Genomic DNA, 14,302 nt, shown 5'->3' with positions numbered 1-14,302 from the left:
ACAGTGCACAGTCTACGGCAGGCGAGACAGGACAATTAGCTTTCGCGAAAACACGGAACGATAACGTCTTTTAATTACTTTATATTAAAGCTATTTTATTCATTTCGATAACAAATTGTGTTTTTGTATAACTGTAGAGTATTGTTTATCGTTCTTGTTGTTAAACAGATTAGCTCTAAACTGCTCATTTATAAACCATGTGTAGAGCGTGCTGCAGTTGCGGGGCAATCGTTGTCATAGTGACGGTGGTGTACACACTGTTAGCAGTACAGCTCTGTGTTTGGAACAGTCTCTAGTTGAAGTGTTCGGTGGATTTGCTGTAGAAATACTAATTGTTAGGCTTCTAACAACAAACATGTCGACCATCATACAGCCTACAGAGAGCATCTACAATCTCATTCCCAGAGAAGAGGAGAAAACAGAAAAATCAGCCAGGTAAAATTTAGAGACTCACCTAAGACAAAGCTAATATCTCAGACTTTACATCTGACTTATTGTAATATTAAACTTAACAATAATAAATAAAAATATATGACAACAAAATAGCATTTATTACTTTATTGTAAACTGCTTTATTATTATTATTATTATTATTATTATTGCTATTGTTGTTTATAATAAAACCTGCAAACACCACTAGGTATACGTCCAAGTTTAGAGAGCAGGTAAAGCAGGAGAAACAGCAGAACAAAGCACTGAACAAGACAATGGGTCCAGCCAAAGTGGAAATGTCTTCTCCAGATAAATACCTGCTAAAGCATTCCAAAGAGCCCAAACTTCCAGAAAGTGAGTATTAACTGCACTGATAGTAAGTGATTTTTATTTTTAATAACTACCTTTTCGGGCGGCATGGTGGCTCATTGGGTAGCACTGTCGCCTCACAGCAAGAAGGTCCTTTGGGGTGGTCTGGGTCCTTTCTGTGTGGAGTTTGCATGTTCTCCTCATGTCTGCGTGGGTTTTCTCTGTGAGCTCTGGTTTCCTCCCACAGTCCAAAGACATGCAGTCAGGTGAATTGGAGATGCAAAATTGTCCATGACTGTGTTTGATATAACCTTGTGAACTGATAAATCTTGTGTAATGAGTAACTACCGTTTCTGTCATGGATGTAACCAAAGTGTAAAACATGACGTTAAAATCCTAATAAATAATAATAATAACTACCTTTCCTGGTGAGGATCATCATAGAAAGGACATAAGTCCATCACAGGGCGACACACACTCACACATTAACTCACTTACACCAAGGGTTATTTTAGTGCATCCAGGTCACATTAATGTTTAGGGGAGATAGGAGACAGCTAAAGTATGTGAAGTAAACTCACTTTGACATGGGAAGTGAAACATGATATTGCTCCGAGGCTAATTAAACTGAGGTCCTCCTGAACCAGGTTGCTGTATGGCACCCACTGTACCAGCTGTGCTACTGTGTGTCTTTGTATCAATATTGTTTGTTATTAAAAAAAGTATGTTAATGTATTTCATTTGTCACCTTAGTGACTTGTTAGCTATTTTGTGAAACATGATGTGAAGTGGTGTGGTAAGTTTATTTTCTTTACATTTTAGAACAGCCATTCTCATATAGAGATGACGGACACCCCAGGAAGCCCAAGCTGCCTGAAAAAACTGAGCAACCCCTTATGGGCATCCAGACCAAAAGAAATTTTGTAAAGACTAATGTGATCGAGAATGTTATGGCAGTTCCTTGCAAGCCACAGCCTGCATATACAGACACCAAATGTGGAGACAAACAGATGCTGGAGAACTCTGGCCTTGTTCCAAAATACATTATGAAAAAGGTAAACTAAAAAACCTTCACTGTTTCTTCTTTGATGGTTGACTGCTGGTACAGGCTTGCATGTCTAGGCTATGTGGAGGTGTTTTTGGATATGTGTTATAATGATTGTTTGTTTGTTTATTAGGATTTTAACGTCATGTTTTACACTTTAGGTTACATTCATGACAGGAACGGTAGTTACTCATTACACAAGATTCATCAGTTCACACAAGGCCATATCGAACACAGTCATGGACAATTTTTTTATCTCCGATTTACCTCACTTGCATGTCTTTGGACTGTGGGAGGAAACCGGAGCACCCGGAGGAAACCCACGTAGACACGGGGAGAACATGCAAACTCCACACAGAAAGGACCCGGACCACCCCACCTGGGGATTGAACCCAGGACCTTCTTGCTATGAGGCGACAGTGCTACCCACTTAGCCACCGTGCCGCCCTGTTATAATGAAGGCTGATGACAAGTAATTAAACTGTGAATACAAATATTTGTGCTGATTTTTTCTTTATGCTTAAAATCATGTCATCTTCCATTCCCCATTGCTATTACTTTGCTGCAATTGCACCAACCCCACCTGGCTAGGAAGTGACGCAGACTAGCACTTGCTCCCTTTGACACATGCAGTCCCTAGGCTTTTTTTATACTCTTTTTGACCTTAAGACCCTTTGTCATTTGTGTTTGGGTCCCATGGCCTGGCTGGCAGCACTGCTAATATTCAGAATTGAGAGCAAGGTTGAGATAGCGTATTAAACCACTATGTCACCTGGGTGCCCTGTGGAAACTTTTTAACTGTACATAAAGATTTACAGCTGATTATCTGCAAAGATTGTAAACAGAATAACAAAAGTTTTCACATGAAGTAAGACAATAGTGGGCTGTGTTATGCTAGCCTATCGAATAATTGGCTAACTCTTAGAGGAGGAGGAGGTGGGTTGAATGGCCAGGCTCTGTAGTGGATTGGCACCCTGTCCAGGGTATTCTTCCGGTGGAACCAGACCTGCTGCAACCCTGACCAGGATGAAGCTTGGTTATTGGAAATGTTTAAAAAAAAAAAGTTGGGTGATTTTTTGATAAATCACTCATTAAATGTCATTGGTATTCCAATTTAGCTCATTAAACACAGCCTTATTATATTTATCCCGAATAAATATAAATCTTATCTTGAACTAAAATCAATTCTAAATGTTGTGTGTGGTTGTAGGACTATGGTCAATCACCGGAGTACCTGCAGCAGAGGAGAGAGGAGGTGAGGAGAGCACAGGAGCAATATGATAATTATGTAAAGGAAAGAATGAAGGAAGGAGCTATGAAGCAGCTCTCTGATATAGAACGACAGAATATCCTGCATGTGAGTCTTACATAAAACCTGCGAGTTTTGTTGCTGATCTAGTTTTAACTATGTGTCTTACTCTCTTGAGGTAGAGCACAACATGAGCTGAATGTTCACAAAGATAAAATAATACATCTGTTCCTGCAACACATTCCAAAAGAAGTTGAGTTGGTAAAGCATTTACTACTTTTTAATGTTGCGATTTCAACATTCAAAAGGCATTTTGGCATAGAGGAAACCAAGAGATTAAGTACGCTTAAGGTGTGCAACAGTAGGGGGTTGTCATTATCGTCATTTCTGTTTCAAAATTCTCCACACAGTGGCCGCTCAGGTGGCGCAGCGGTAAAAAGACACGCTGCAACCAGAGCTGGATTCTGAGTACCTCGTATCGAATCCAGCTCTGCCTTATCGGTTTGAGGATGAGTGGCTGTATGGGCAACGATTGGCCGGTTGCTCAGTTGGGGGGTGGGACAAAGAACTGGATGTGGGTCTCTCTCTGTCAGAATGCGATTACGACCTCTGCTGGCTGATTAGAGGCGCCTGCACAGAGATGAGGAAAGAGTGCCCTTAGGGTGTGTTTCTCCGCATGCACCGCTAGGTGGCGCCACATTCGTCAATATGTGGGTGGCAAAAATGCATCCGGCTGCTGCCCATGTTTCGGAGGGCAATTGGATGCGCTAAAGGGGGAGAAAAAGGGGAAAAATTAAAAAAAAATAAAATTCTCCACACATTATTTACTGGGAACAGGTCAGGACTGCTGGCACCCGTATTCATACCCTCTTCAACCACAGACATGCCTTTGTAATATGTGCAGGATGTGGACATTCCTGGAAATGATGTTGACTTAAAAGCTGCATGTCACTATAAAATCTCAATGTAATATCACTGTATTTATGCTTTCATCACAGAAGTGTAAATTACCTTTGTCAAGGGCACTGTCACAACCCCATAGCTGCTCTCAACAAGTGAGCCAATGAGGCGCCTTGTTTGCCATGAGGTGTGACCTGTTGCAGCTGTGACTGCCATGCACTCTACACAGCACTTTGGCCCCCAACTTCACATAAGATAAGATAAGATATCCTTTATTAATCCCACAATGGGGAAATTTGCATCGTTAGAAATGGTAATACATTGGGAGAGTAGGAGATAAAAAAAAACTAGCAACCAGATTGTGCTCCCTGAGGAGCACACTGTGGTAACATGAAAAAAAGCCCCTAACAGCACACAAGCACATGTAAACATAAGAACATAACATAGTCACACAACGAGCCACGGGTTTGGGGGTGAGGGGATAGGGAAGGTACCAGCTACGACAAGCAGCCTCAGCGATTTGCAGCCATATGCAGGCGCACACTGCAGACCCGTCCTGCCGTATTGGTGGGATCAAGCTAAGAGAGTGGAGACGTTGTTTTTGGGTTGGTAAAGTTCTGACATAGATGGAAGGTTGGAGTGGCCCACTTAAATCAATTAACCGGTCAGGGCTAGATTGCATGTCTTCCGAGAAGGCGCTGCTCGAAGGTCAATCGAGCACCAGTACCACCTGGAGACTGAATATATCACCTTTGTATCCTTGGTGTGCAACCGCTGGAGGTCCATGGCACTGCGCATTTCCTTGTTGGGCTCTGAGTAGGGTGGGGAGCAAGGATGATAAACCAATCAACATCGATTGTAAACCCCAAACAACACTTCATAGACCACACAAAAGATTCAGACCCATCTGCTAGTGACAACTGTCCATAAAAACTTTTTCTTATCTACTTATCTTGCTCAGAGTTTTTGTGGGTCCGGATTTCCCAGAATCACTGGACACAATGCAGTAGCACACCCTGTACATATCTGTATGTAAACGTCTTACAATAGCACCACTGTGGATTCGAACCCTTGACTCCAGCAGAAGTGGGCTAGAGTGATTTACTGTTGCAGCACCCGAGCACCTTATTACTCATTCATTTTTTCTAAATGCTCTGTTTTGATAATCGTCACAAAATACTGGCAGGAATACATTTGGGACAGTGTGCCAGTCCATTCCAGGGCAACACACCTTAACAGTTACTCGCGTTACCCTATAGCCAATTTAGGGTATCCACTCTGTTTTTTCCCGGAGGTGAAGTTAATGTCTGCTATTCTCTCTTGTAATTGTACTATCAATCTGCAGTTAAAACTGCATGAAAACCCAGTGCAGGTATGGAATTAAGTATTTAAATGTGAAACTAGTTCAAAAGAAATGAAGAAAAATCATCTGTCATCTTTGATCTACAGGGACTAAAGAAGAACTGGGAGGAGCTGCATCATCAATATCAAGTACTCTCTCTGGTTACTGATACAACACCCAAAAAACACAAGAAGGAACAACTGGAGTTTGAAATGAAGCAGCTGGAGAAGGACATTGAGCTAATTGAGAGATACAAGGTCATATATATTGCTAACAACTGATCACATCATTCCTAACACTAGCATGTGAACACAATAAACAAATCAGTCTTTAAACCCAATAAAAACTCACTGTAACTGCCTCAATCCTGTTGTTGTGTTTTTATCTAAAGTTATTTTAACCAACATGGAACAATACGGTGGCTAAATTAAAATATAAGGGCTGGCCAAAACCACAGAAAATAATAAAAGTAGAGAAAAAAAAGAGAGTGGGCAAAAAGGGGATGGAATCAATAAAAACTGGTTGTCACAATAGGGCCATTTAATTGGTCCACTAGCATGACAATCAAGTTCTCAAAAAATAAAATAAAGAGAGGGGACCCAGTAGAAACTCTACCTACTAGCTCAGTCTATAAACAGCACAGATCCATACGTGGATCCATACGTGTGACCGTGTGTGGAGTCAGTGTGCTCAAAATAGTAGCTTGCCATTGGTCAAAGGGCAGTTAAGGGACTGGACTAGTAATAAGGTACTGGACTAGTAGATTAAAGGTAGCTGGTTTAACTTCCAACGATTTGGGCCCCTGAGCGCCCCTGGAGGAGGGCATCTAGGGGCATACCCCCCCCCCCCTTCCTGGAGGAAAAACAGTTGTCCCCCAATATAATTATTGCAAGAATAACTATATAATTTTAAATAATAAACAGCAATGTGCTGCATTGAAAGAGGTTGGATCCCCTTCATATGCTTCACAGTGGTTTGGTCCACTGACTACCATCATCTGAACCTACACTAATTAGTACATTGTAAGCAGAGTTGCCAGGTTTGTGGTTTTCTCGGCAAATTGGGCTTGTTTAAAAATGCAGTCATGGATGAAAACTAAAGCTTGTGTGATTTTTGGGCTATTTTCGAAATTTACTGTGGCCATCAAAAAGCTTTAATTGAAAACAGTACAAAGTGGAAATGAATTGTCATGTCAATGTGTACTGATATGTGTGTTAAATAGCTGATGACCTTAGGACAGACATGAAATTCAGTAGGCTACAGCTAATGCCTAGTTCACACTACACGATTTTTGCCCTGATTTTTGCTCGCCGACTGGTCGGCCCTAGATTTGCCAGGAGCAACTCGGAGTTTGCTCGGCGATCGAAACTTGGCTCTCAACCGCTATGTCTGAACTACTCAACAACTCGATCCGAGAGACTGAAGTTATATATCTAGCTTGTCAAAAATCTGGATCTGAGTTGCTCGACTGGCAATGAGTGCTATGTTAAACAGCCAATGAGAACGCAAGATACGGTGTTAGGGGAAACGCAGGAGGAGTGTAAAAATGTGGGACAGTGACATAATATAGTTTATGTCAGAATACATCGGCACACACAAGTTTTACAGTATTTCTGACCTTATCGTTCTCCACAAAACATAACACCAATGATGCATTGCAAAAATATTTATTAACTCACTATAGAACAATTCATGCTGTTCATGTAGCCAAATCCACTCAGATTCATTTATTTTTTCTCCCTGCTTTTACGCTGCACATCAACGCACAAACTTTGATCACTCGCTACTTGTTGACGTGCTTTTTTGGACACGGTATAATTAAACCTTTTGTCACTTCTCACATTTGTTGTCGTGACAAAACGTAGTTTGGGAGACCAGAGAAGCTTGCCTGCGATTCCAGTTGGTGATAGGCTGTGTAGTGTGAAACCCCCTATTGCCGATCAGTCGTGTAGTGTGAAAGCCACACCGACTTGAAAGACTCCCGATTACAAGAGATCCAATTGTGTAGTGTCAACTGTACAGCGACCTGACCACTTGGAAAGTCCATGCAGTGTGAACTTGGCATAAGGGAGGAAGAGAAAAGAGAAAGTGGTGCATGCACTGGTTATCACATGCTAAGAGACGTGAAAATCCTGGCTGATTCTTTTTAATTAGACGGCAGGCAACGTGGAACGTGTGCTAATCCACCCTAGAGAAGATAAAGATGAGCAAGATAGAGAGGTTGTAAAAAAGAAGTCAAAAAGTCAAATTCAGTCAGTTAAGTGTTATTTGTGTTACTATTAGATGTCCTTGACTGGGATCTGAATTTACAAACCCCATTTCCGAAAAAGTTGGGACGTTTAGTAGTAAAGTAAAAAATTGATGTCTACAAACATGATTGGCTATCTTTGAGGCTGGAATGGCTGAGGCCTGGTGGATTAGCGTCCTGTCTAAGATGTGTTACTGCATTGCGCCCAGTAATTAACTAGTTGGAGGATTATTTATTTAAAAAAAACATCTGAGGGCAGCTACTCAAACAACTGTTTATTGAAGGCAACCAATCAGAACAAAGAGGAGCGGGTTTTTTCAGATTCATCGACATCCTGTTCTCACTGCACATTTTAACCTTGTGCAATTTACTAAAGCTTACTTTTATTCTAGTCTCATAGCACTATTCTGCTCCTGCTTGTGGTACTAACATTTAAATTCTGCTTTTAGAGAATCTTACATTTTGTATGTTCTCTCTACATTTTGCTCCTAAAGCTACTAAAAAACATTGTTCCTTTGTTGTTGTTTTTCCAGAAGATGGCAGCATTGTTACATTTTCTGCCAGGTTAATCAGGACTTTTATAGTGTATAGCCAAAAAATGTGGACAACCCTCTTCATATTTCGTGCATTTAAGCCACTCTCATAGCTAACAAGTTTATAAAATTATATACAATAAATGACAGGGTTCCAACCAGTTTCAGAAAGCATTGTTTTAGTTCCAGTAAGCATGTGCACAAAGCAACGTACATAAAGACATATTTGACTAATTATAGTATATTGTAGTATATATAGTATATAGTATTATAGTATATTTGACTGTATTTAGTCAAATTTGAACAACAACCACTTAAATTCATTAAATACTACATAAAATAATATGATTGTAACCAGGGCCGGCGCTAGGGGGGGGCTGAGGGGGGCATTGCCCCCCCAAATTGTGTCTTTGCCCCCCCAAGCAAAGCAGTCCAGAACCGGGGCTAGGGGGGGCTGAGGGGGGCATTGCCCCCCCAAATTGTGTCTTTGCCCCCCCAAGCAAAGCAGTCCAGAACCGGGGCTGATTGTAACTATTGATAATTTTCTCTATCTTTCTTTGCGGTGATGGTGGTATGATTACTCCACTGAGGACTTCCTCGTCATTGGCCCTGAGGATATCTTTATGATAAAAGGAAAGGTGTGAGGAATGTTCTCCTTCACACATTTTATTACTTTTCACTTACCACCTTATTTTAGTCAGGATGCCAATCCATCACAAAGCACCACAGGAACACGTTTACTAACCCCCACACAGCTAGATTTCGTAACTACACCCATCACCTTCTGCATGTTATTGGGAGGTGGAAGGAAAACCACAAGGACCAGAAAGAATGCAAAACTCCTCGCATACAGGGACCAAATGCAAGGATCAAACCAGGAAACCAGAAACCATGCTGCTGTCCACACCATCTATCACCCAAATCCTCTCAATACACACATACAGTTCCCTCCACAATTACCCCTTGGTAACGATGAGTAAAAAGGTCTGTATACACCAATGTATTCAATACTAGTACTGTCTTGTTCACTGTCCTCTTTAGCTCACCCCACAGACACTCCACCACTCATAACAGTAGGCATTAGGTTCTTTCCAATGTAGTCATCCTTCTTTATACGCCAAACTCACTTTCAGTGTTTTTCACCAATAGCTCTTTTTGTTTCATGTGACCATTTTTTTTAAATCTACCCATAATTTGACAATCAGAATGTAAACAAACACAAATCTAAGCAAGTGTGAAATGTGCTGGTGGTGGTTGTTCATTCTAAGATGTCCAAAGCAATTCAATGAGATACCAATTGACCAATCATATCCTCCCGTAAAATGGGCGACTTTGTTTTTCCTAACATCATGACAAGATCCGTCAACTGTGTGTACATGGGTGTTATATAGAGTTGTTAACAGCTATGGTTTCCATAAGCGCATGTAAAAGTGTGACAAAAGTTTAAGTACAGTGATGTCACAGACTTAAGTTATAAAATAGGGTAAGCAAAGACAATTACTTTTCATTCTGTTTATTTTATTTCTGTGTATAATAGTATACCAATAATATACAGTCGTCTTAATTTTAATTTTATCACTTCTTTTATTGTTTCTTAAATTTTGCAGTACATAGGGCCGCTCAGGTGGCGCAGCAGTAAAACACGGTTGCACACCCGAGCTGACATTTCGAACTCGTTGGTTCGAAACTGTATGCGGCCATACGAACAACGATTGGCTTGTTGTTCATAAAGGTAGGGAAAAGCCATATAGGGACCTCCTAACTGATGCAATTATGACCTCTGCTGGCTGACTGATGGTGTCTGCACAGATTCGAGGAATAAAGCGTTGATCAGGGTGTGGCTCTTCGTACACAAAGCTAATCCGCATATGAACTCGCCTCATGCAGGTGAAAAGATACAGTCAGCTACTACACACGTGTCGGTGTGTGTCAGTTCGCTCTCCTCACTCAGGGAGGGTGTCAGCTCCAGTTGGGTCAGCTCCAAGGGGAGAAAATGTATATTAAAAAAAACTTTTGCAGTACATTGTGACAACGTTGCAATATTTCAAGAATAAAATTGAAAATCTTAGAGAAAAAAGTTATGTAATATTATGGTCAAAGGATGTGCAACAGGGAGATTGCAATTAACCTTCTCATGTTAAAATAAAGGATGTTAAGGATAAAGTTATACTTTTATATTGGTTTCATCCCCTGGCACAGCAGCATCAGTTTGTTATTAGTATAAGAACAGCTTTGCAAGAAAGAGTTAATGCAAGAAATAGCTTATTCTTGAAATCTAAATATTTCAACTTTATTCTTGAAGTTAAAATAAATATATAAATTATTAATGTAACAGTGGCCCTAAAATGTTATTGTAGTACACAGTAAACTAGGCAATTTTTTTCTAGATGGTTTGCGGACCACAGGATTTGTGGACAATTGGGGGGGTTTGGGAGGTCACTGTTTGCTATAATCCTGTGAATGGAGGCTGCCAGAATCATGGATTACTGCTTAAAAGTTCCTAGACACTGATCAACTTTAAAAAGTAAAATATAAATGGAAAAATGCTATACGTACATTTTGTATTAAGTTGATTATAGCATATGTGGTTTTGTTAAAAAATTGTTGAGGGATTTCCATTTCTCAAAATGCATGTTCTTTTTTAAGAGGAATGTATAGTCAAAACATGACAGTTGATGAATTCGCTGCCCTTACTAGGTGGAAGTACGTAAATGTGCTATGTGTATATAATGCCCTGTTATAAACTGGTGCCCAGGATAAAGTCCTCACTTGTGCTGAATGTTTGTGGCTGGTACTGGACCTACTACACCCCTGACCGAGATAAGTGGTTGTGTTAAACAAATAAGACCATAAATAATGATATAGCACTACTGTTTTCTCTATGTCCCCATTAGTTTCCAGGTACAGTACTTTGGATTCCCCCCACCTCCCAAAAACATTCAAACCCTGTGATTTGTGCCCTGTCTACAGTGTAGGCTCACCCTGTGCAGCGCTTTTGGAAAGCCCACTATAACTGTGGCCTGGTTAAGGAGTTGTAAAAAAAAAAATGTAACGTAAAGCTTCAGGTTTTAGATCAAGATGAAGTTTAGATTCTAGAAGCAATACAAATGTACATATGATTAACATGATCATTTGTCTTGCACACAATACAAATACAGTGGTACCTTGAAACTCAACGTCAATTGGTTCTGGGAGTGGCATTGAGTTTTAAGGTATTTTTTTCCATAAGGATGTATGGGAAACCTGTAAATGTGTTCCATGGTCCTGTGGAACTGCATATATTTTAGGCTAATGTAAAATAATGGGGTTGTTTTTGACACTTATACACTTATAAAAATAACAGATATAAAACACTAAAATACAACTGCTTTCTTATGCTTCTTAATTAGTGGAGAGAACTTATAAGCAGTAATAATTTAAAGAGGTTTAGTGTTTCTATGTCATTCTATTAATACATGAAGTTACATTAACACAGATACTGTACATGTGAAGCTTTCCGAATGGATTTGACAGTTAATCCACACAAATGCAGATTTGTTTCATTTGTTGAGTTTAAGGAAAACATTGAGTTTAAAAGTACAAATTTGTCAATGAAGGACATTGAGTTTCAAAGATTTTGATTTTAATGGACGTTGAGTTACAAGGTACCACTGTACAACAATTACAAAAGTAAAAAACATATAAAGCTCAGATTATGTGGGGAACATTTTGCTGGCATGGTTTGTATCCTTGTCCTCTTAGACAGGTCACTACAAATAACTTTAATTGGTTAAGCAGTTTTAACATTTGTTAAGTAAATGTGGACAACAAAAGCAAACTTGGAGCAGAGTTTCTACTTCCATTTACACCAATCAGCCATAACATTAAAATCACCTCCTTGTTTCAACACTCACTGTCTATTTTATCAGCTCCACTTACCATATAGGAGCACTTTGTAGTTCTACAATTACTGACTGTAGTCCATCTGTTTCTCTGCATGCTTTGTTAACCCCCTAGCATGCTGTTCTTCAATGGTCAGGACTCTCCCAGGATCACTACAGAGCAGGTATTATTTGGATGGTGGATCATTCTCAGCACTGCAGTGACACTGACATGGTGGTGGTGTGTTAGTGTGTGTTGTGCTGGTATGAGTGGATAAGACACAGCAATGTTGATGGAGTTTTTTAACACCTGCTGGACTGAGAATAGTCCACCAACCAAAAATATATCCAGCCAACAGCGCCCCGTGGTCAGCGTCCTATGACCACTGATGAAGGTCTAGAAGATGACCAACTCAAACAGCAGCAATAGATGAGCGATCGTCTCTGACTTTACATCTACAAGGTGGACCAACTAGGTAGGAGTGTCTAATAGGGTGGACAATGAGTGGACACTGTATATAAAAACTCCAGCAGTGCTGCTGTTTCTGATCCACTCATACCAGCACAACACACACTAACACACCACCACCATGTCAGTGTCACTGCAGTGCTGAAAATGATCCACCACCTAAAAAATACCTGCTCTGTGGTGGTCCTGTGGGGGTCCTGACCATTGAAGAACAGCATGAAAGGGGGCTAACAAAGCATGCAGAGAAACAGATGGACTACAGTCAGTAATTGTAGAACTACAAGGTGCTCCTATATGGTAAGTGGAGCTGATAAAATGGACAGTGAGTGTAGAAACAAGGAGGTGGTTTTAATGTTATGACTGATCAGTGTATATCACAATCACATCAAAGTACAACATTATCAACAGGACCAGTGTGTAGCTCAGTGATTAAGTCACTGTACTAGTAATCGGATGGGTGCTGGTTGTAGCCTTTTACTGTGAAGTTACTATTGTTGGACTTTGAGCAAGGCCCCTAGCCTTCAGTTGCTTACATTGTTTGAGACATAATTTTAAGTTGCTTTGGATAAGTAAAACATCAGAGCAGCTACACAAACCCCCAACAAACTAAAACAAGCCAGGAATGAGAGAACCTTGCATGATGTCTTCTTAAATCCTATACCTAATGTTTAAAAATTGTGAAACATGAGTCTGCTATTGTTTAATCCTGATGCACTGTGTGCTGGCTTCAATTTTTATTCTTGAAATTCCACAAATTCAATTAAATGTTCGGCCCCAGAGACACAGTTTTCCTAAGAACTGAATGCTGCATTCCTGCCGGCAGCAATCCTGCACTGTTTGTGAACTTCTTTTGCTGTTTGACTTCTAAATATAATGCTGTTCTAACATTGTTCTGGTAAAGCCATGTGTGGTCTTTTTAATAGAGAACATGAATGCACAAACACGCACTAAAAACTAAAGGTTCATTACTACATGCTGATATACTATCTGCACCTTCATGCATTTATTTCGAAATTGCAATCTCAAGAGGTCAAAGCAATCTTATTATTTAAAGTAATAAATAAAAATAAACATATCTAAGAACAATTTAAGGAATTTTAAAGCAATGCCATGGATTGTTGTTTTTGAAGCTGGTAACAAAACCATGGACAAATGCATAAAAGAAAACAATGCTATAGTGTTCAGTTGGCTAAATGCTGAATGCTTCAAAAGTTTTCAAAAGAAAGACATGAAAGTACATATTACCAAGGGGAAGATGCATTGTATTGCCAAACGTATGTGAACACATTCATGTTATGCTAAAATGAAATTGGTCAAATGTAATTTGGGAACCAGCAAAATACAAGTCTGTCATAAACTAGACAATGCTGTAACATGGGTGTCACTGTCCATAGTACAGCAAGATTTCAATCACTATGGGCTTAGAACTGCAATTAAAGAAAAAAATCTTACAAGGATAATACAGTTGCTAGATAACATAGAATCTAGATTTTTAGATTTGACAATATTGTGTTTTTCTTAATACTTTGTATTAAAATCAAAGGGCAAAAGGGGGAATTGCACACAAAGCAAGACATGATTTTATGAATTTATTGTGGAGGAATATGAATGGCATGCCCAGATTTCTGACCTCAACCCCATTGAATACTGTTGCATAATGCCTAGTTCACACTAGGCAAAATCGTGTAGCGTGAAAGGCGTTGCAAGCAGGTTGTGAGTGGCAGCGAGTGCTATGTCAAACCACAGCCAATGAAAGCGCAAGATACAGGGTGAGGGGAAAATTGGACGAGGAGTTGTAAAAACATGGGACAGGGGCATAATATAGTTTCTATCAGAATACATCGGCACACACACAAGCTTTACAGTTTTTGTGATCTTATCGTCCACACCAAACTCTAATACCAACAGTGCATTG

General features: G+C 40.0%; 1 protein-coding gene across 2 annotated transcripts; it reads left to right on the top strand.

Annotated features, from left to right (window-relative positions):
* The first annotated feature begins 227 nt into the window (after positions 1–227).
* enkur (enkurin, TRPC channel interacting protein) lies at positions 228–5,642 on the top strand. Of its 2 annotated transcripts, none has more exons than XM_062992011.1 (5): positions 228–435; positions 641–786; positions 1,564–1,796; positions 2,997–3,041; positions 5,385–5,642. In XM_062992011.1, exons 1-5 carry the CDS (start codon positions 356–358, stop codon positions 5,556–5,558), a joined length of 678 nt encoding a protein of 225 aa, XP_062848081.1. In that variant the 5' UTR covers positions 228–355; the 3' UTR covers positions 5,559–5,642. The 2 variants fall into 2 exon arrangements, with proteins under 2 accessions (XP_062848081.1, XP_062848080.1); XM_062992010.1 differs by having other exon boundaries at positions 233–435; positions 2,997–3,143.
* The last annotated feature ends 8,660 nt before the right edge of the window (positions 5,643–14,302 follow it).

The sequence above is a fragment of the Trichomycterus rosablanca genome, chromosome 3, assembly GCF_030014385.1.
Source record: "Trichomycterus rosablanca isolate fTriRos1 chromosome 3, fTriRos1.hap1, whole genome shotgun sequence".
Classification (NCBI taxonomy): domain Eukaryota; kingdom Metazoa; phylum Chordata; class Actinopteri; order Siluriformes; family Trichomycteridae; genus Trichomycterus; species Trichomycterus rosablanca.
The sequence above is the reverse complement of the archived record's forward strand: the minus strand, read 5'-3'. Positions and strand labels throughout refer to the sequence as shown.

Coding starts and splice junctions, on each gene's coding strand:
- enkur (XM_062992010.1), top strand. CDS start 356: ATGTCGACCATCATACAGCCTACAGAGAGCATCTACAATCTCATTCCC. Junction 436..640: donor AAAACAGAAAAATCAGCCAG/GTAAAATTTAGA, acceptor AAACACCACTAG/GTATACGTCCAAGTTTAGAG. Junction 1,797..2,996: donor CAAAATACATTATGAAAAAG/GTAAACTAAAAA, acceptor GTGTGGTTGTAG/GACTATGGTCAATCACCGGA.